This window comes from Anas acuta, chromosome 2, assembly GCF_963932015.1.
Source record: "Anas acuta chromosome 2, bAnaAcu1.1, whole genome shotgun sequence".
In the NCBI taxonomy this organism is placed as follows: Eukaryota; Metazoa; Chordata; class Aves; order Anseriformes; family Anatidae; genus Anas; species Anas acuta.
Genome location: NC_088980.1, coordinates 110,664,827 through 110,688,769, shown reverse-complemented (window position 1 = coordinate 110,688,769; position 23,943 = coordinate 110,664,827). Strand labels below are relative to the sequence as shown.

The 23,943-nt window shown below is 36.0% G+C and overlaps 1 protein-coding gene across 4 annotated transcripts in view; it reads right to left on the bottom strand.

The window, feature by feature from the left end:
• The window catches only part of ST18 (ST18 C2H2C-type zinc finger transcription factor), a 198,645-nt gene that overhangs the window by 19,439 nt on the left and 155,263 nt on the right, over window positions 1-23,943 (bottom strand). For all 4 annotated transcript variants that reach the window (XM_068671696.1, XM_068671698.1, XM_068671697.1 and 1 more), the window contains 6 exons: window positions 23,226-23,316; window positions 21,115-21,219; window positions 19,499-19,704; window positions 16,058-16,269; window positions 7,528-7,773; window positions 1,444-1,559 (listed from right to left, as the gene is read on the bottom strand). In XM_068671696.1, coding sequence (XP_068527797.1) covers window positions 1,444-1,559; window positions 7,528-7,773; window positions 16,058-16,269; window positions 19,499-19,704; window positions 21,115-21,219; window positions 23,226-23,316 — 976 coding nt within the window. The remainder of the gene's footprint in view (window positions 1-1,443; window positions 1,560-7,527; window positions 7,774-16,057; window positions 16,270-19,498; window positions 19,705-21,114; window positions 21,220-23,225; window positions 23,317-23,943) is intronic.

The window sequence follows — 23,943 nt, the reverse complement described above, 5'->3', positions numbered from 1 at the left end:
TGAGTTCTAAGTTCAGTGAGATCAAAGAAATGCAGTGGGATCCCTATATTGTCTATAGATCCTGCGGATGTATTAAAACTTTGTTATTTAATTTTCTGGACAGGTATATTTAAGGTACCTCTTTCTACTCACCATGTGAAAATAATACACTATAAGGTTATCACTGCTTTTGTAAATACTGTGAGGGATTATTATTTAGGAAATTAGAAATGTATTTTACAGACATCTCAAAACAGGTCAATATCACAAAGAAATAAATATTAGAAAAGAAAAACCATTAGAGTCTTCAGCAAATAAACTCAGTGATTTTTGTATGCAACTGTTTTAGAGGAGGCAAAACAAACATGACCTCTAGCAATTTAGATCATGAACTACAAGTGCAGATACAACGTGTTGAGTAGACAACATGCAGACTGCACGGCATGAGGTGAAAGAATCACTCTTCACAGAAGCTTGTTCCAGGGAAATATAATTTCTAAAGACAGAGGCAGATCTAACTGATTCAGTGCCACTGAGTCTGGGGAGCAGGACACAGGGTGACAGGATGCAACTCGTTTATTTTTGGGTGATTCTGTAGTGATATGTTATAGACTATCATTACTAAGCAATATGGAATGCAGTTGCATAGAGAGATTTATTCTGTTTGGGGGACAAAACGAACAAACGAACAAATAAAACCAACCAAAAAAACCACCCCTCTACTGTTATCAAAGTGGTGTTGACGTGAATCCAGTAGGCTTTTGTGAAGAGCCTGGGATTTTAAAAAGTGACTAGTGTTATGAGCTGTCTGGGACAACTTTACTGAAAATAATCTGAACTGAAACAAGTGGCTGTGTGCAAAATGACTGAACAGAATTATCCTGGTTTCCTTGCTGTTTTTGATAGCAAAATTTTGGAATTTAAGACTAAGAAAGTGAGTCTCTGTACTGGGGAAAAGACATCATTAACCTTTTCTTCCGGAGTGTGAATTTGTATGTCCACTGGATTTTCAGCAGGACAGAATGACTAACTCGGCTTTGAAGGAAGCAGATGAAGGAATTAAACACAGATTACCTACAGGTTGGAAAACTGTTGGGGCAGCTCCTTTTTATCTTGCATTTTGTCTTGTGAACTTCACATTTTTAATATCTGAGAAATCCCCAGCACTTCTGCCCAAACCCTCAGTAGTAGAACTACTGAAGGCTTTCCAAATAAATTTTATTTAATTACATAAATATTAGCACAAACTACCTGTAACATGCTAAAAAAGCTGTGTAGAAGAAGCTGTTGCCAAAACTCACATCTAGTGAGTTGCATAGCTACAACAGGAAGCTACCTGCAGTGATCAGTCATGGAAGTCTCCCTGCTCAGCTCCCTCAAATGCACTCCAAACCCACACTTAGAACAACAGCATAGTCAGTATTTAGAAGGGCAGAGGAAAACATGACATTTTTTGTGACTCACGTGATGAGTTCCTTTTTGAGATCTCTTGAATGCAGCTTGGGTTTAGGACTTGGTATGGAGACATCTCCTGGATATTTTTTTTCTTCCATATTTTCTGGAGAACTCACTGGATCTTTCTGAAATATTAGATGAGAATGTGACAAAAGGTTTCTCTTGACAAGACCTTCCACATTTTCAACAAGTAACTTGAATGTCTTTTAAAAAGTGCCACAAGAAGCAATGAGGAGAGATTAAGAAAGTTTAATACATTAATAATTTCAAGGAATCACAGATAGACTTTTTTTAATGTTGAACTGTATACTTGTGAAATTATTTCTGAAAGAAGATGCTGTTTTAAGCTGTACATAAGGAAAATCAGGTGTAGATTTATATAACACTGATAAAGATCAAAGAAAAATACACAGGGAAAATTAAAATGGCTTTGGAATAAATAGAGACAAACAGGATTTCAGCAAGTATATCCTTGATTTTTCTGTGCAAGTACCTCACTGAGTTTTGTACACAAAGTGAGTACCATTGCGCCATATTGCGTTACAAAATTATAATCATAAATAAAAAGTTATTGTACATAAAAATATGTAAATACAAAACTTTCTAGGTTTGTAGAATGCAATGACTTGTCTTATGCAAAGAGAAGATTTCTTGTTAAAATAAAAATCCCAAGGGGGAAAAAAAAAAATGACATTTTCTTAGCAGCAGGCTGGTAAGAGTAGTTACTGATTTCTACTATTTATAGATTAAAATCATCACCATTACAAGGCTGTTTGGTGGATGGTATGGATTATGGGTATTAAGTCCTCTGGGAAGGCATTTTGGAAATCCAGTGCCCTGAAGAATACTACATTTTCATTTTCTGAAATAAAAAGGTCTTTGACAATTTCATATAGCGTAATTCATATTGTTTTGAGGATTAATGTCTTCAATTATTACTATTTTAATGAAGGCTAAATATTTCCTTTCTTGAGGTATGCTCTGTGGATATTGTGTTATTCAAGAAATCTCCAAAACCCTTAACATTATTTATCAAATCTGTATAAACCCCTGCTGAGAATTCATGTTCTGATTTAAACTCTGATACTCAGGCAGGTAGCACCCAAAGTTTACTGCATGTAGGAGCAGAACTGCTGCCTGCGGTCAAGGGGAGAAGCTTCCAGTTTCTGCTAAACTCTCAGTATTGGTGCTGTAGATTCTCTGGGCTTGTGCAGCTGATTAATGTGCCAGGACAGAGGGGCAGGGATGTCTGCAGAGCTGTTAAGCACAGAGCGGAGAGCTGAGGAGAATCTGGACTGAAAATGGAGATTATGCCTAACGGGACTTGTAAGCTCTGCGGGGGTGTTTCTTCTGATAAAGCTTCCATATGGTCCTCAATTCTGGCAGCTCATCTTTGCCTGTTTGGAGACTGGATCCTCAATATGACTTCCTTCTGCTTTCTGATACTGGCTACCTACTGCCTACTGTATCTCACACTATACATACATATAGAAACTGTGCCATATTATTGATCTATCAATTACTACTGATTATTGGAGCCACATTTGTGGGGTTAGTTTGGGATTAATCTCATCTGCTACAAATATAGAAAGCAAAAATGCATATCTTCTTTTCTAAAAACTCCTCCATAGTAATTATCAAATAAATCTTTAAAATATAAAAGTAAACTGATATATTTCATTTTCTTAGAATTTTATTTCTACAGGAAAATTTCACAAGAGGAGTAATAGATAAAATTAAAAAAATATATATCAGTATTTCTAAAATGTTCAAACAGAAATACTAAATTTTTGAACATCCTCCAAACATGGTAAACTAAAATGCTAAAGACTGGAAAAAGGAAAGACAGTTTTATTCAGGATTCAAGAAACCTGAAAGGCCATTTTGGAACATCAAATTAAATCCTGGTTCTTGTGGCATGTGGGGGTGTTTTTTGCCACTGCAATCTGCAGAAAGGGGGTTCTAGTTAGTGACTTTGTCTTCCCACATGTTCAGACCTGCCTTTCTTACATATATGAAAATGAAAGCTTCTATAGGGATTATCACCATTGTGACACCCCATAAAATCAAAAGCTCCCAAGAGAAACCAAAGATTGTGACCTTCTGTTGCCAGCTGAAAGATCCCAGATGTCAAAATAATTCCAAAAACTCTGAGTAACATTATTTCCATTTAATGTAATGGAGGTTGAAGAAGGCTGGCTTGTTGTGCACATTTTCTATCAACTCCAATAGGTTGTATTTGTATTACTGAACTAAAGGCTAATGCTGTGTTTCTAAAGACTTAGTGAATGCCTCAAATGAATCTTAGCAAAGTATGAAGACTGGGCACACATCACCTTCCTCCATCTCTTGTCAAGTGTCCATCTGAAAGGAGCCAGGTATAGACAGTGGTGGAAAGACCACTTGGACACTCTACTGGGCTCCTGAACTTCATGATGAACCTCAGGATATACCTGCAACCAACAAGAGTTCCTACAACTGATCATGCTGCAGGGTTTCCTACTATTTTCAGCTATAGTTTGTATTCTTTATCTCAAATGGAAGATATCTCTTGATCATTTGATGAAAAAGAAACTTCTCTGTGTTAGCTATTTATCATGTCACTGTTTGATACCTGCTGCACAGAGAGGACTGACTACGAATTATACATATCAGGACTTGACAAAATATGACAGTAGTGCATTTGATATACACAGCTTCATTTAATGATGTTCCATTGAGTGTTTAACAAAAATAAGATGACAAGATTAAGGTTGACATAAGTATTTCCACTACCACCAACATAACTGATACTAAATAGTTTTGAATTGCAATATTTTCATTTCATATCTTTGAAGGATTTTTTTTTTTTTTTAATTTTAATTGTGGATTTCCTGAATTAACTTTCTGAGATTAGCTGTCATGTTTTTTAAACCAACAGCTATACACATACATGCACAAAGGCCTACAAACAACTTCATAATAACTTCTCCTTTGAAAAAGAAAAAATCTCCTAAGGACCAAAGTGGTAATAGAGTTTGCTTCCTGGTCAATATCCCTTATTATATTTCTAAGGAATGAGATACAGATATATGGATATTTAAACAGATGATTTATTCAGCATTGTCTTTGCAGCTTGTGAAAGACTCCTATTATTCAATAAGTATAAAATCATCAGATGTGTAGATGCTGCAAAAGGAAGACAGCACAATGGGAATGCAAGCAGAGGAATATTAAAACCCCACCTTTCTTGGCCCTCGAGTCAATACATGTGGCCCAAAAAGGAACACATCTACCTGACATGAACAGACCTAAAGACCAAGTATTTCTTGGCCTCCACACTTAGGACAGAGCATAGAGCATCAAGCCTTGGGTTGTGTGCTTCTCCAGAGATTTAGCTTTAGATGGAGAGCCCTTGGAAAAACACCTTTAGCGCTTCCCACTTTTTGGTCATTTAAGTGGTGATCATGACAGCTAATCAAGGCCAAATATATGTATATATATATTTCCTTTCCCATTTCAACAGATTTATAATTAAATACTATTAAAATTCTGAAGAATTACAGACTAAAAGGAAAATCAGAACCAGCCCAATCAGTTCAAACACTACTATTTTCTGCAGAGCATGTGTGTATTCACGCATGCACACTACAGAAAGCAAGCAAGCAATGAAACCCCATTAATGTACAGATGGAAGTTTATATTGATTTCAGCAAAGACCAGAACATAATGGTAACATGAATAACAGATAATAGCATCTGGCACTTTTAACATTTTTAAGCCCTGAAATCTTTGGAGAACTGACAGTTGAACTAACTGACAGCTCTAGTTATTTCTCAGCGCTTTCCTTTTGGAGAGATTTTGAGCTTTTTCCAAATTCAGATATTTTTTTTTTAAGGGGGCATCTGGACAGGCTATTTCACTGAGAGAGAGAGAGACAATATTTTCTGGAAATTACCACCAAAATTAAGCAACTGTTGTGCATATGAACCAGATAACAATGAATTAGAAATAGATATAATCAGTCATTTTCTTTGCATGAGGATAACTGCCAGTCTTCGATTTGCAAAACAGAGCCTCTGGCCTTGAGATCATCGGACATATTGACTTTCCCTAGGATGGCAAAAGCTCACAGAAGAGGTCTGGGTCCAGAACCTCCATTAGGAACAAACCATACAGTGTCAAAGCATAGAGTACAAGGGGCAAGAGAACCATCTTTATGTCCTTTTGGATAGCGTGCTGATGCCTTCAGTTCCCTGTGCCAGTGCCAAGGAAGCAGGCAGCCACCTATCTCAGCTTTCTGAAAGTCCAGCAGGGAGCAAGGAGATGCAGAGATGCTCCTGCTGTAGCTCTTTCTCTGAACTGTGGTGGCAGCAGGGAGGAAAAATGGAATGACAAGCACCCTGCCAAGTCTGTGACACCAATTGATCCCCTACAGCAAGACAATTTTCTCAAAGCTGGACATGCTTGTCCATTATGTGGCATGAAGGGGACCTTCAGTCTACCACTTCATATAAAATGTACTTCAAAGCCCTAATAGAAAGACCATGCTCCCAGAGCCTCATGGCTGAGGCAGAGAGCATCATCAGCTCTTCAGAGGTTACAGAAACATACTCTTCAAGAAAACCCTGCCTCCAAGAAATGGTCCACTGTGGTGCAAATGTCTCATTTTGGCAGGTCTCTACCTAGTGCTGACAGATTTTTGTTCTTTTTGCAACTAAATTATCTTTTATTTCCAGGTATTTTTGAAACTGGGAGCCTGAATCCCCACCTTCAACCTTAAACAGCTTTACCCCGCCTGTCTTTTTAAAGTACTAATTTTGATATCTGAAGAAAAAATAATTTAATAATTATTAAAATGTTCAAATACCATTATTTAATATATAAAACTAAATGAGAAGGAAACGTATTTGCAGATGAATAAAAATTCCAAAGTGGGACATCTTTTATTTTACTTTGGAAAACTATTAGTTGAGCTTGTTTATGTTAATTGCCAAGATTTTACCTAATTTGACTGAAAATCCTCTGATGGTCCCTTCCTAATTAAAAATAAATAAATACCCTGTGTTCAGACAGATAGCCCCAGAAAAAAAAAAGAAAAAAGGAAGACAATAGGAAACTATGCTACCATGTTGCCAAGATAGGATAGACATGACAGAGCAAATTATAAACAAATTATAACAAAACTAAAATGAAGACCATAATCATGTTGGAAATGGCAACCTAGAAGATTAGCCATGAAAGATGCAAAGTTACTAAATAAAACCATTTACTGAAATTTTAGTTGCTCATCTTCGCTGTGTTTTCAAGTTTGAGCTTTTATATTTCCTTGGATAGGCTGAAAAGAGAAGACATCTGTACGTACTTATATATTTTTTCCATGCTCTTTCCGTATGGGATAAAAATCACCACAATTGGTGGAAAGTATTTATATATCCTTCTGTGCTACTTGTAGCCAAAACCGTCAGGTGTTACTAACAATACCTTTATTTCTGAATACTCTCCATCTGACTTCTCAACAATTAGACTCACATGTGAGGTCTAAGACTCACTGGCAGAGATTTACTGAAATACATTAAAGGTAAAACAAAAAGTTCTTCACTGAAAGAATACTGTAGGCAAGGGTCTTAGCATGTGTTTAAATACTCGGATATTGAGTTATCTAGTATGATATAGAGCTGGTATGAAAAAAATAATTATGTTTCAACATGAAAAGACTACCTTGGCACTTTTTGTTTTGAGTGCTAGGTCGTTTGTGTATATGTGCTATAGGACTGAGCCACTAGGAAAAAAAATTAAGAAGCAGTATTTAAGTGTGCATGCTTTTCATTTCCTTTTCTTAGATGCTTACAGGCATTCACAACACTTATAAAAATTCACGGTTGTTGTTTTCCATCTCTGGAAGTAGGCTCTGAGAGCAAGATCTTTCAAAATGAGTAGTGATTTTTATTTTTTGCCATATCCAACAAAACATTAAAGCTAACTCAATGTTCACAAACTTCTACTGTAGAAATAAATTCCCTTTAAACTTCAGCAAATTGGTCATCCCAAAGATCATTATCTGACCACTTATCCATGGGAAAAAAGTCATTCAGAAACTGAGAAAAAAAATACCTCTTTTTCTTCTTCTTTCCTGCCATGTGTCTTGCTGTAGTTGATTGGGGTATCCCAGCCTTCCTGCTCACAAAGAGCCTGGTAGAAGGCTGCATTTACCAGGATACTGCTTGTTTTGAAAGGAGAAGAGGAAGGAGTGGGAAGTACTGTACTGGAAGAAGTGAGAGGCATAACTTTGTCTTGGCTTCGGTTCTTTTTCATGCTCAAATCCAGAGTGCCATTTTCATCCACTTCTATCTCAGCTCCCTGACATACAACAGGAAACAGAGACATGTTTAGGTACAGAATGGTGAGGCTGCAACATAACCATGTGGTGCTTTTAAAGGATAAATATAAATGCATGCTTTTATTTAAATTTATCTGAATCTAAAACCAGCTTTTCGATTTATATCAGTTAATGTCCAACTCTTAGGCAGACTTAAATGTAGCTTCAGTAATGGTGTCCCTGCATCTCAGCTTAAACATAGTAAGCAGAATTTAAATAAGATGCCTCTAAACCATAACCTATACACCCTAAATCTAGTTTTATTTAAAAAAAGTTTAGCTCTAAATCTTCTTGATCTTTTTACTCTTACAGAGAACTATGACCCCAATTCACTGTTAAAAGCATTAATGCATTGTTTAGGTCACCAACAGCATTACTATTACATATGCTCCCTTCCCCCCACATCCTGGAAATATTACAACATCTGCATCATGGGGGAGAGATGAAGGGGGAAAGAAATATGCCTAAAAGAAACACAGTATGAGATTTTTTAACTAGAGTTTCATGCATCACCGATAATAACATGTTGCCTTAATCATGATTTGGCTTAGAAATGAACTTTTAAAAATTTGCCACAAGACATGGACCGGACTAGGCCACTAAGGCACAGTTCTGCACTGAGAGCACTAGACGAGGAAACACAGCATCATCTTTAGGAGGATGTCCCTGAAGGAGATATCCAGTATGAGTTAACACAACGTTTGCTACTCTGGGAAGCAAAGCAATCAGCAGCCCCTGATTGCAGGGGATTTTTCACTTTGGAAAGAGACCCAAATTCTGTTTCTGGGCTGGAAGAACATCACAGAAAAGTTCTTGCTCACAGGAAGGGACAAGGGCTGCTTAGCTTTATGAAGAGAACCAGGGAAGGAAAGCTCCCTGTTTTGCTTTAGAGTAAGTTTTTAGCAGAGTAAAATCTCCTCTTCTTGGAATGAAAAAAGTCTCCTGAAAGTGCAACTTACTAATGGAAGCAGCAAAAAAATTCACGTTATGCTCTCTAGTGTGTTGTGAGGACTCACACAGAGTTTCTTCTGTATTGAGGCACCAGTATTTCTTTCTGCTTTTGGACAAAGGTCCAAGTAGGCTTTTGCATGCCCATATCATCCTTGCATGCAAATCTTCTTCCTAATGCTCATTGATGAGATATTGTTCCTTTGCTCTCTCCCCATGGACATATAACTAATGACCTGCTGGGGATTTTACCACTGTGAACTTCTCTGTGGATATTGCAGTTCCATTCTAGAGATAATTGCCAATATGACCTTTGTTTAGATATTATTATTATTAATAATAATTATTATTAATAATTATACAAATTAATAATAATAATAATTTATTTATTATTATTGTTGTTGTTGTTGTTATTATTTCTTTTCTTTTTGATCCTTTGCTCTTGCTATTTCAAGACACTGTCTGGAATTAACATGTAGGGAGCAACACTGAATGTTGAAGTTTAGGCAGGGACAGTATACATGTGAGATTGGTCCTCACTAGTGAAAACAGTTATTAAAGTCAAGTAGGGGAAGAAGTGAAAGATATGGCTTCTGAAGGAACACTCATTGTCTAATTGTATGATTTAACCTAAATAAGCCAGAAAATATACAGAACTATAGAGTTAATGACAAGGTCATAGAAAGCAATATCCATGTTGAATGCTATCTTTAATGTTGCTGTGTCTTCCTGTTATTATCTTCAGTACTTTTTGCATCACCACAAAGCTCAGAAGATGCTTGGGAAATTGGGGCTAGATGCAAAACTTAGGAGACAGTCTCATAAGCCTACACAGAGCCTTCCTAACTTGAATAATATAAAAATAAGCCTTTATCATAAATGAATCACTTCCACCCTTTGTTTTAAAAGGAAAAGATATGTCCAGAGGTGAGTTTTACCATTTTTTTAGATCTTTTTTCTTAGGAAGGGGTGAGACTCCAATACAGAGAATCCTATTCTCTTTCTTCCTAGTAACTATTGCTGCAGATTAAATGATTAGTCTATCACGTAACGGTTAAAGATAGGGCAACCCAGCTGGACTGAAAGCACAAGCTTCCTTCATGCAGACATGTCCTTTACCACTGTCAGAGCTGATTCATTTAAAGGTGAAATGCATCTGATGAAATACTTCTAGTCAGATGAAAAAATTTTGGTAGATGAAGATTGAGGTCCTAGTGATCTCTCTTTACTCAGGGACCCTGATTCTATTTTGTGTACATGGGCCTATGACAGATTCCCACCTAGACTGAAGCACTACCAAGCCATCTGCTTTTCCCCAGTTCAGAAACTCGGACACCTCTTATATTTGCTTCTCCTGCATGACAAAGTTCACATTTTCAATCATACAGCTTAAAGAGAGAGATGTTTTATTATATTTATGGGAAGCAAATACACTTCTAATATGTTCATACTAAGACGCTTTGGTTATATCTTTCTGCCCCTTTTTAGTAAATAGTTTAATCTCCTGTGATAGTTTTAAGCCCTGAATTTGACAGTGCAGCTTATCCTGGATAATAACTTAGTAACCACAACATCTTATGCCATCTGTATAATATCAAATACATTTTTATACCAGCATTAATAAACCTTAGTTACAAAAATCCAAGATATTAACTATATCAGTGCCAAGTGCACACTCCAGGATCTGACAATAGAGCTCTGCCATGATCATCCCAGTGTTTTTTGGCTTCCTAGTTGATATGTAACTATAGCGATGAAACAGAGCTACAGTAATCAAGTTTAATGACCAATGTAAAGTAAAATGCTAAATATTGTAGTTGCTGACATTTTTCATAATAAAAAAACTTGGGTTAAGTCTGCACAACCAACATTCACATAAAATTCCAGACCTCTGTGACAGATGGCTTAGAAAAGGAAGCCATGTGACTGGGCTGCAGTAGTTTTATAGTGCAAAACCCATAAATAGTGCAGATTCTCTGTCACTGACAAAATATCAGCTACTCAGAAGGCAACATTGACAACAGAAAGGACCAAAAGCAGTCAAGGTTCCCTCCTTGATGAAACTGCATAGAAAAATGTCAGGAAACATCATTTCTGAGAAACAGTTAACATTAGCTGCAACAAGGAGCTTTGGGTGATAAGCAGAACATTTTACTAATATGGATATTTAGAGGTTCCTCAGCACTTTTCTGAAATTCACATAGAAGTTGGGTTGTCCAACATCTACCTAATTTTGGTCAGGAAAGGCTGGGTTGTGTGTTTGTGAAGTAGAGTACAGATGGGGTTTAAGTGAGCTCACAGATGCACACAACAATTAAATATAGTCATGGAAAAATATCCCCTTTTGCCCATCACAGGATGGATCACACGTTTACAGCATGGCTTTTTATTCAGAACAGTATAAAATAGCTATCACTTTGCTGCATTCATAGTAAACTCCAAATGGCAGAGCAAAAAGAGAGGATGGTCAGAGCTACTGCTCCAGTTTTCATCCCTACTCTCATCCCACCCTCCTCTCAATATGTCTCCTTTGCTTGTTTTACCACGTTTATTTTTACATTAATTTTAAAATGGAACTAAAAAAGACTAAAATGGCAAATGGCAAAAAAAAAAAAGCTATAGCAGTGCTATGACATGCTGACAGAAAATGGCACTTACTATGCTTAGCTCAGACTTTTAAAGGCTATGTACTCCTCAGTAAAAGCAAGATCTTATTACTGTTGACTCTAGTACATGCAAGAACTAGCCTATATTTATCCATTTATCATGACATATTTAAAATACAGCTACAGAAACAATGTATATTGTTCTGATTTTTCCTTAAAAATGTAAATAAAATAAAGATGTGAATGTAACTTATTATTACCTAACATATTAGTTTACAGTTGTATGAGTCTTTGGAGTCTGATTTTGATCTCATTTACATTTACACTAGTGTAAACTAGGGAAAAATCCGCTGAAACTATGAAGAAAAATCTACAAGGGTGAGAGGAGCCATACAGTAATTAAATTCAGGTTACTCCTTATCTACTCCCACATCAGTGACAGTGCAATCACCCCCACAGGTTTTACAAGCAGCTGGAAAAAGGAGTTCAGAATGAAAAATCAGAGAAAAATGACTGAAGCACATTTTCTTTATTCCATGATCTACTCCATGAAAAGATAAGGTACAAGTAGTACTCTATGAAGAGTATGCATCTAAAATGAACACTAATATATTTATACACCAAAAAAATGGTCTCTGTCTTCTTCAAATGTTTAGTCAAGCTTTTTGTCAAATGCTTAGTCAAGTACTTTAAAGTCAAGCTTTTCTCAGTCTCCTTTAATTTATGACCTAAATATTACAAAATATTTTCTAGGACATTATTTAGTCCTGTACTTAGAATTCAACTATATAAGCTAAAAATATGTTTTGTTTTGTTTTGTTTTGTTTTCTTGGTGGTAAATTACTCTTGCATTTTTTCATATGTTTATCATCCCTTCTATAGCTCACAACATTTAATACTCTGCAATGTGTCTCAAGTAATGATTACAAGTTAAGCCTTATCTCATAGCTGGACCAGAAAGAGTGAATTATTATGTCTGCATGAATCTTATTTCAAACCTGTGACCTTAGGGAGATTGTATCATTACATATAAGGGGTTTCATGTATCCTTTGGTTAGCATCAGCCATAATAGCACTGATTACTCAGTAAGTCTAAAGAAACAACATTATCAATGATTTTGCACTCCCACTAGTAATTCAGTCTGCATTAGACAGCTCAAAAGGATTCTTAACTTCTGGTATCGAGAATAACTCTGTAACTAGTACCTTGCCATGTATATGTACACTATTAATGCAAATACATCCAAAAGAGTACAATTTCGTCTATTCATAGCCAATAAGAATAAATGCATTTGTTATTCAGATTTAAAGGTAAACAATCAAGTTCTTCTGCAGTAAAATAAAATACTAATCTGAATCAAAAAAAAATAAAAATCTGTAACTGCCTAGCAATGTTTGAGATACAGATGAAGTCACAGTTTCAGCCTAGAACAATACACAAAAAAAAAAAAAGGCAGCCAAGAACTCGCTCAAGGAGCAATATGCACAGCAGTAAAACAGACTAGAACCTATGATATTCTTGCTGATTTTTCAACCTTTTTTTTTCAACAAAGGTTTTAAGGTATTTGGAATAAAGGAATGCCTGACAAATGTGTTAAGTACTAACTACATTATTGAAATAATTGATGTAATTATCACCGTCATCAATATCCAAGAATGGAGAGATGACATAATTTTGTTCAAGAACAGAATTTGAACTTTAAACATTTTTTAGCAAGTGTCGTTTTTTTGTTTTCTTTTAAAGCATAGTGTGCATATGCCATTTTGTCTAAACAGGTGGAAAAAGCACCAAAACATTCAACAAAATGTTTGGCAAGCAGTGGTGATGAGGATACAGATAAACTACATTGCTTGCAACTACCTCTGTGAGATGTGAATGCGGTGAGGCTGTAAACATCAAAGATCTCTGGATGTTACAATGATGTAGACTCTAGCACACTGCTAGAAAGTGCAGGCTAAGTGTTCCAAGGGAGTCCTTCTGTTGAATTCAATAGGAGGTGAATGAAGCTGCAAATGAATATGCAGACCAGGATTTGGCATACAGACCACATGAGAATTGGCTAATCATTGTAATATTCAGGGGAAATGTTTATTAAAGTTACAGGTGTCTGCACCCGTGGGGTTGAATAGCATAGACACTGTAACATTAATGTGGTACTTTTAAAAAACAGTATCAGGAAGTATATGATTACCTTAATATACATACAGCTGATAGAAAATCCACAGAGAAAGCTTAAGATCTATTTTACTGCCCACTTAAGAGTAAATGCATTCTTTTAATTGATTTATTTATAAATTAATAATTTTTATATAGAATTATTAGGCAGATTATCTTTGTACATTGGTTCTCTTTATGAAGTTCTGCTTACTGACAGCACTGTGAATGTGTAATCGGATTTCACTACCCTTGAAACAATTCTCTCTTATTTTTTTTCTTCTCCCTTTTGAACTGATATGTTAGGAAAGTGAGGACTTTCCCTAATATAATCGAAAATCCATTAAATTAATTAAATTTGAAACTGTGTAGTAAAAACCAGTCACTTTTTCATTTAAGTGTTATCTATATTTACAGGGAAGTCATGAACATTCAAGGTAAAATGTCCAGTTCTTACTAAAAATTTGGCAATGCTAAGAGGTCAAGAAATAAAATTTGAGTGACAAAAAGAAAAAAAAAAATGCCTTCAAGAAAAAAAATTGTGCTAAAAATATTTTGGTGTTCTCCCCATCTGTTTAAGAAAGGCAACATATACAATATGTGCCTTGAGAGAAAACAAGAAAATGACAATTGCTTGGAACGTTTGAAGTTCAAGTTCTGCTGTTAAAAGAAGCACAACATTTGGACAGATATGTCTATTTCAGATGTACTTGCAAAAGGTTTCCTACCATATTTTAAAATAAGAAAACATCTTCACTGAAGGGAGTTTTCTAGAGATGTATTTCCACAGCTTCCTGTTTGAGTCCTGAAAGTAATAAATAGCCAAAACCAAATAAAAACGGGTTTTGTGTGGTTTTGGCTACCAAATCTGTTTGGGGCTTACTTGCCTGCGTTCTAGCCAGAAGCTAATTCTGATTCTTCTGTCAGATGTTTTGTAGCAGTATGCCCTCCAGAAAATCTGGCAAAAGTGGAGGCAGGCAGATAGCAAGGTATGCAGGTGATTTTCTTTTAGGCTGGATTCTTGGCTCTGAAAAAAGAGTAAGCTATGTGCCCCAAGTGTCCCTCCATATCGTTACTATTATGTTCACTTCTATTCAAACCTTCCCCATGATTTGGCAACTGTGAAGCAGGTATGGAGGAAAAAATCTTTGGGTTATGCCTGGTCCCTTTATTGCTCTTGTCTGGCAAGAAAGGTCTGTTGCTGAGGTCAGCCAAAGGCTGCAGCAGCCATTTAATACAGCCATTGGCATCAGTTTCCATTTCCCTGCTAGAAGTCTGTATTGAAGACCAGTGGAAGGAGGTCTCTGCTGCAGCTATCTGGAATAAATCTGCCACCTGCAAAAGATTCCATGATAAATATTTGGGGTAGACAGTGACTGTATTACAGGGGATGCATGTGGACACATTAACACTAGAACATCTACTCTGTGGCATCTCACAACACTGGTTTCAAGATCCAATCTTAGCAGTGGTGAGTGGAGGCAGAACAAAATTTGTGAGCCAATAGCCACAGAAGACATCCTCTAGCCAGCCTGAGACTAGTATTGTAACGATCATCATAGAGTGACACTGACTTGCAGAGACACAGTTTATCTGTCTTTTGGAACACATATCATGACTGGGAGTCCCATAGCAGAAATACACCTGATAAATACACCTCTTTCATTCCCCAATGATCTCTTCTCAACATCTTGCAGCAGCTTTCAAAAGTTTCATTGCAGTGGAGCATGTGTGACTTTAATGCAAATAAATAAACAACAATACTCCCATAATCATAGTCATAAGAAGAAAATCTTGTCTATTTTCATAAGCATTATAATACTATGTAATGGCACAGAAAATAAGGTTTATAGCTCACACAGTACCATTTATAAATCATAAAGATCTGTGAGGAAACGCAGAGCAGAAACCAAAACATGAAAGCCCCACAAACATCTATGATATTAGGCAGCTTTCCATTACGACAGACATGCCCAAATTATCTATCGCCAAACACTGTGGGTCTGATTCTCCCCTCCCATTAGCAGAAAGGACCATTTTAACAAAGTCACTTGTTATTTCTCTCCCTATACGTTGTCAAACAAACCGTTATGAGCTCAGAATGCAACAGACTCTGTAGGTATAGTTCTGTTTTATTGCAAGCAAAATATCACCTTGATTAATCACTTTATTTTTATTTTTTATTTTTATCAGCTTCCTAAATGATTGCTAATGGCAGGATTCAGAGAGAGGAAAATTCCCTCTTTAAACAGATCTAACACATTATCTACCACAGATTGTTGCTGGATTTCAAATATTCTTCTTTTTTCTTGCCACAAAACAGCCCCCTTGTATTTAATGCTCAATTATAAAAAGAGTAACAACATAATTCCTGCAATTTATTTATTTTTATCAGAACTGGTCACTACATTACTGATTTTTTCTCTGTCTCTCTTCAAAAGAGCATGCAAACAGAAGCCTCCTTTTTGGGGATTTAATGCAGTCACTAACATGAAAGACAGTTTATTCGCACAGTTCAGTAGCTAGCACACCCTCCAGGTTCTTGGACTACCCTACCTTGGCAGACAGACTCTGTGGTTTGTTGGAGAGGATCTCTGCTGCTTCCCTGCAGCGGGTGGAAAGGTTCAGGATAGCAGCAGCTGCTGCTATGTGGGTGTCTTCACTACATTGACCGTAGCTATAAGAGTTGGCATGGCAAGGGCTCTGTGTGTGGGCGCTAGCACTAGGCAGTCGATTAGAAAATTTCACTGGATTTGAAAAATGCTTTGCTGTTGAAGAGAGATTTGATTAGCAATTGCATATATGTGATTTTTCCCATTAAATAGTCTTGTTTCTCAGACTACAATTTTATACATTAAAATATTCAAAGAATACATTTAAAACAATTAATTTCCTACTGGTTCTAATGGTTTTCTGTAAAAGTGGCTTCAGAAACATGTTAATTTAATTTTTAGCAGAAAAATAACTTTGTTATATACACATTTTTGAACCAAACATCTGAGACTTTTACTAAGAATTTTCTCATTCCTTAGTCAGGCATTAAATGCAACAATGTCTAAGGAAAGACTGAACAAATATTAATGCATTATGAGTCATGACCTGATGACACTGATTGACAAATGCAATTGCAAATATATCCTTATAAAGGCTTTCTCTTAGAGCTCTACGGTGTAAAAAAATAAAATAAGTGACTTGTCCAGTCTTTCCTAAAACAACATTGCTTACCTTGCTTAAATTACCCTACTTAAATTAATAACTCTGTTATTTAAATCGTTTTGTTCATATGAATAAGGAGAACAAGATCAATTTCTTAAATGTACTCCAAGTCATAGAAAAACTTTACCTGTTAGGAATATTCAGTCTTGTTTATGTGGAAACTTCAGTAATTTGTCTATTTTTCAATCAATTAAAAACATACAAACAAACAAAACAAGCAAAAAAAAAAAAAAACAAAAAAAAACAACCCTGAAACAACCAACAATGAACATTCAGAATACAAGTAGTCTTAGCTGACCTTTTTATGTTGGTTATCATTTGGAATAAAACACAGATTCACTAGGCTAGAGGTCAGTTAAGAATGAAGAACTAGCAGGTGAACAGAAAAGCACTTTCACAGACAAAAGTGGCATTTGTGGATCTGTTTTCTCCTCCATCAGCAGCACTTACTCCAAAACAGGTAGAACGAACTCTGCTCTCTGTTCTGGATTTTGGAGTTTAAGATGTCATTAACTGTTGCTGCAAAAACACAGCATAATGATCTCAGCCCTTAGTAAGCAATAATAATTTATTTTGTCTGTAGCTCTTCCAGTGTCATACAAAGACAGAGTAAGCAAAATCCAATTTCTCAGCCTACACCCAGATACACCAAGAACATTTCTGCATATAGCCATCTGCTCGCTACATAAAGATCTGAGCCCCAAGGCTCAGATCCCTTTGGATGTTGAGCTTTGGACAAGTGTATTTTAATGATAAGACCTACACAAGACATTCAAGAAATCTTTCCTCAAACTTGGGATGCTGTACAAGAAATGCTTGTTTGTGTGCACTGACTGTAACTGAATGCCATGTTTATTTTTTCTAAATACTAGCGTCAGTAGAAAATTCATAAGGACTTCATGATTCAGCTTTCTCTTTCTCCAGTGCAAATGAAAAAGGATTTCTATCCTGTCTATCCTATCTTTTTTATACCTTATCTATTCTGTGAAACTATAGGACAAATAAAATGAACTTCATTTTTAGCAGTTACTACATCTAATTTGAAAACCACCCTAAAATACAAAAACAAAACAAAACAAAACAAAAAAACTATGAAGGATGCCTGTTTTGTCAACAAACCAAGTTTATAAATGCAGAATCCACAGAGGACTAATGATGTGTTTTTGGCTAGCTACATATTTACATAGGATGCTGAACCGATCTCTAAATCACAGCTTCTTATTGCCAACTTTTATTTTTCTGTACACTCACCTGCTCTTTTATTTTCACCTTTCCATTTAAATAATAGCTATACACTGTAATCTTGCAAGAACAACTGGCTGTAAACTTCAATCCTGATATACATTATACATAAATTGCATATGTATAGATTTGCATTTGTATAAAAACATTTCAATCATTTTTCCTTGAAATGAACCTGTGAAATAGACATGCATCTGTGCAAAGAGACAGCTAATAGAGAATATTCAATTTTACAAACAAAATTGGAAAATCTGCCACCCAAGAAGCTGGCAATGCACATATTTGCTTACATCTGAACAAGCCTATTTTCCAGGCCAGATAAATATCTGCTTTTCATTTGGAATTTTAAATGAGGTATTTATACATATACACAAATACATAGATACCTCCATATATACATGTATATATATATATATATAGTATATACACATTCAGAAACTTACAGAAATAAATACAGACTTTATATATATATATAATATATTATTTGAAGTATATTATGCTGTATATATGTATATACACATATTAAAATTTTCTGCTTTTCTGTTCACCTTACTATGAAAGTTCTCCTTCCTTGGTTTAAGTGAGATGTGATTTAATTTTTTTTTCTTTTTTTTTTTTTCTTTTTTTCCCATGAGCAACAACAAAAGCCAGAAGAGAATCTTCTGTCATATTGCTTTGGATTTACACTGGTCTAAACCTATATATGGTGCAATTAAACTATTTTATTCCGTTTCCTTTGTGGAAACTGAACTGTTTGTTTCTTGAAACTAGAGTATGTTATAATGGTCAATACAATGGCAGAATCTTGCTGAAGTTTGCTAAGAAGATTGTGAAGAGTATCTGCAGTAAATAATCCCTGTTCACACACAGCATCTCATTTGTACAGAGGATTACCTCAGGAAATCTGTAGTTGATGCAAGCAAGAGCACCTTGATAACAATTTGATGTTATCAAGGTTATGTCTGCATTACAAATACGGTGTAGTACAGAAATATGGGAGATCAAAATGAATTAAATATAGGCCTCACAGTAATGCAGCTGAGGCATGCGGTCATCTAGGAGGAAGAATGTGTATGGATGAAGTGCCCTTTAAAACTTAACTTGGATTTCTCTTATTCTGCAATTCATAGTATCTTATGCAGACACATTCCATGGGACTTCTCATGGCAGCATGCTGTTACATGAGTAATGATATCACAATTTAATCAAGGAGAAAAGTAACAGATAAAATGTAAATCATTCTTTTTCATTCCCCTTTTCCTCTGATAATCACTTTTAAAAGAAACATCAAAAAACAAAACAGATGGTGGTCTTATTTAGCATTCTAGCAGTCTATATTTAGTAAATTAGTGCTTATATATAGCATTCTGGCAACAAATGGTTAAAATGTTTTCTCCAAAGACTTTTTGAATTCTGTAAGTTTTAAGCCAAAGAAGCAAGCAATAACAGATAAAGAAAAATTAAAATAATAATAATTATATATATATATATATAAAGCCCGTTTTCCAAGAGAGAATGGAATTTTACATTCAAGCTTACATTCAAGGAACTGGGGTGTTTTTCGTCCTTGCACCATGGGTGCCATTGTGCGTTTGCCAAAGACTTGTGCATCAAAGCTGGCATAATCAAATGGTACTTTCCCAAACTTCTCCTTTTCTTTTGTGAGGGTAGATCTGGAGGAGGTGACTGGCTGTGAAGTTCTGTAATTGTACTGAGCTACCTCAGGCTGCTTAGTTAAATTTGTGCTGAAAACAGAAGGAAGAAAAAAATGAGGAAGACGAGAAAGGCAAAAGAATATCTAGGTTACATTTTACTGAAAAGTATGATACAGTTGCATCTTGGTATCAGAAAGTGTGTTGATTTTGCATGTAAAACCTACTGGTAGATGAGTACAAGAAAAAAATTATGTAAGTATGGCTGACCTAGTAATTCAAAGCTGTACACAGAAATATTTCTAGCATACTCTAGTAACGTTGCAGACAATTTACAAGGAGGATACCACCAATTTGATTCTAGATGACCATTGTAGCATTATGTTTCTTTTTTTTTTTTTTTTTTTTTTTCTTCAAAAAATTGTCTGGATTTTTGCAAGTCACAAAGGACTTGTAGTGTTATGGATCACTATTGTTCACACTTTACTATGAAGGAATATGGTATAAATTTAATATAAGATGATCTAAAATAATTGCTTCTGCTATTTGGGGTGAAAGAATGATTTACAGTGTGTTATTCCATTTAGTTACTGTTCAGTAACTACTTGTCTTTAGTAATTTCCTAAGGACTTTTCATATGTAGAGTTAAAGCACGTGCAATTGGCAGACACATGGACATAATATTCTGTAATGGCTCTGAAGGAACCATTAGAGCTGATCATGTCAATAATCCACAAATTAAAGTGTCCCCAAATAGACCTGAATATAATAGGTTGTAATGGTTGTGGTGCCAATGATGTGCAAATTATGCATGTCTGTAGGGTCCATATAACTCTCAACAAAATACAATCACAATAAAAATGTTTCCTCTTTTTGATGCCATTGTATAAAAAATAAATTAAACTAATTAAACCAATAAACTTAAAATAAAGAAACTCATAATATGAATTAATCTAGAGTGGGGAAACTGAATAAGCAGAGTTCTCAACCCTTTCAGATAACTGTAATAACAATACAACCTGCTACTTGGAATCACTGGAAGATGCCTCTGAAAAGAACCACAAAACAAATGAAGGCTGTGCTACTAGAAGTGCAATAAGGTCAAAGAGATCTTTAACCATGTTCCAGTGGCCAAAATATTGCAACAATGGAAAATTTTGTAAGATGATTTAGAACATTTCAGCAGAGATAGCAGATTTGGTTTATGGGAGAAAGACATCTGAGAAATATTCATTAGGCTATTTGTATTGAAATAAGATTTAGTAGAATAGATCTGATTGCATTTCAAAAAGTATGCCTAGTATCTTCAATGTCAGCCACACTCACAAGGGCCAGCAGAATGCTGCTTGACAATTTTGACATATGGTCAATCTATTTACCTTCACAGTAGTTCATCTTGCAAAATTGAGTTACTTCTGTAGCCAAATAGGGTGAAAGACCCGAGGACTGATTAACAGTTTGTGCAGAAATACTTTGGTCAGACTAGATCATGAAGGCTCCTACCTGTGAGTCTGATCATGGCACTGTCCCACTTTTGGAGATTCAAGCTGGGTTTTTTCCTGGGACATTGCCAACTTTTCAGCTGCAGCAATTGGACAACCAGAAAGACTGTTTGAAAACAAGGTAAAGAGAAGAAACAAAAAGAAAAAAAAAAAAAACTTTAAATGAAATTTTAATTAAATGAAACATACTGCAGAATCCAATGGCTTCGAATTTCTCTGGGGCTTATTCATTTATTGGAACAGCAGCTGGTATTTCAGGTTAGATTCATTTGTCTTTTGTTCCTTAATGCAAAACTCTGAAATCTGCATATTTGAGGTGATCTGGAAACTGAAATGTTTTGTGGCTGGAAAATCACTAGTATGTTTTATCCAAATGACAACTACTTTAACAACTAAACCATGGATATAAGCCTCCTAATGATTAAAAGGAAAGTGGATTGATGGAAAATTAACAGATGTATGTGAACAATGACTGTTAACAAAGTGCACATTGTGTCATTTTATTTCAGGTTGTGCTTGCTTTCTTCTTCTTCTCCTTCTTTGTCTCCCCCTTCTCCTTCTCCTTCTCCTTCTCCTTCTCCTTCTCCTTCTCCTTCTCCTTCTCCTTCTCCTTCTCCTTCTCCTTCTCCTTCTCCTTCTCCTTCTCCTTCTCCTTCTCCTTCTCCTTCTCCTTCTCCTTCTCCTTCTCCTTCTCCTTCTCCTTCTCCTTCTCCTTCTCCTTCTCCTTCTTCTTCTCCAACTCCTTCTCCTTCTTCTTCTCCTTCTCCTTCTCCTTCTTCTCCTTCTTCTTCTTCTCCAACTCCTTCTCCTTCTCCTTCTTCTCCTTTCTTCTTCTCCTTCTTCTTCTTCTTCTCCAACTCATTCTTCTTCTCCTTCTCCTTCTCCTTCTCCTCCTCCTCCATCTCCTCCTCCTCCTCCTCCTCCTTCTCCTCTTCCTCCTCCTCCTCCTCCTTCTCCTCCTTCTCCTCCTCCTCCTCCTTCTCCTCCTTCTCCTCCTTCTTCTCCTCCTCCTCCTTCTTTTTCTCCTTCTTTTTCTTTTTTCTATTTGCTTTATTAGAACATGTTTTATTATCTTATTCATGGTTTGCTTATGATACAGCTGATGTGCTACAAAGTGGACTGGGGATTTGAAACAGGAAAAACAACGCAAAATAATTGATGGTTCCTCATGTATTTTATACATAATCTTTTGGTCCCATTAAAACTTGATGGTATCTTTCTGTATCAGAGGTAGCAACAGAGTGTGATAATACTTGATTTTGGTGCACTTTTACAATAACCAATTAGTCAATCAACACAGCAACAGAAAACGGAAATTGCTCAAAAATTCAGTTGAACAAAGACATTTTTGACTATTTTTCATCTCGAGTTTGGTCATTAGATTGACAATATATCATTCCAGATGAATGGCCCTCCAAAAGAACTATAACGGAATATTTTGGCTTGCTGCCTCCCAGCAGACAGCAATGCTGACAGGAGCCATGCTGACAACAGTGGCTTCAGTTCTCTGCCTCACCTGCAGCCCAGCTGTGATTCCCCAGCTGCATATCTGGAAGGCTTTCCTCTATTTTACTTTCTCCCTGCAGGCAGAAAGTTAAACAGACAAGAGTGTTCCAAGCAGGAAGATGACATTCCTGAGGCTTATAAATGGAGTTCATTTTTATGGGGATTCTTAAGTATTGCCCTTAAAATTTCCTGTTTTGCTAAAACAGAATGTGCCTTGATGGGAAGTTCTTGCCAAAGACTACCATGTCAGTAATGCAGAAAGAAGAGGCTTTGGTTTCCATTGGGATTACCAGTTGTAGCAATAGTAATGGATTTGTTTATTCCTACTTCTTTTATGTGATGGTGTTTCACTGTGAACACTGTGATAATATAGTTTGAAATCTCATCTGTGAAAAAGAATAGTGGAATTTTCTATCCTCAGTACTGAAGCCATTTTTTATATAATAAAATTAAACACAATTATCTTCTTATAAATAATACAGACTTCCCTTGCTGTTCTTAGACATTCTGCAATCTAGTATATAGCATATAATTCCAAGACATGACCACCAATTTATTCATGAGTACGTGCTAGATTTTAAGGAGACAGGAACTGTTCAAAACTACCTTCTGTGTGTGTTGCGATTGCTGTTGACATGTCCTCTTCCAGTGCATCCTGGAGTGGGACACTTTAAAACATTTTCATGCATGGCAAGAACTAAGGAAGAAAAAATAAAAAAGTGATAATAACATATATCAGTGAATATATATATATACATACATTAAAAAAGAAGAGCATTTCTTTTTCAGACTCAGAAGATTCTCTATTCTGTCACATTTTGACCCCAGAAGAAGAGAAGTGAAGGACCTACAGTGCAGCAAGACCATTGACTCGAACATATATTAGTTTACTGCTATGTGTTTGTAGTGTGGCTTCCAAGATGCACACCATCTTTTCTAGCGACTTCAAAAAAGCAAAAGCAGAAGTTAGCAAGGATGTTTCATCATGAAGTCCCTAGCCCTCTGGTTCACACACCATTAAGACAGTAAATGAAAAAATGGAGACCATAGAGGAGTCATAGGCCCCGTAGTTGGGCTACTTAGCTGGAGTCTCCCTCTGGCTCAGGGAGGGCAAGTTCTTAGGTACAGGAATGATTTTCATGCCTTCTGCCTTGTAAGATGATCTGTTCTGAGTATGCCTCTTTGAACCCTGATAATTTCTGATCATCTGCCCTGTGTTCAATCTACTTTAGACAAATTGATCATATCCCCAAATAGCAGTTTACACCCTCAACAGTGATTACAACCTGTTGCATGAACATTTCTTATGCCCTTGCATATGAAT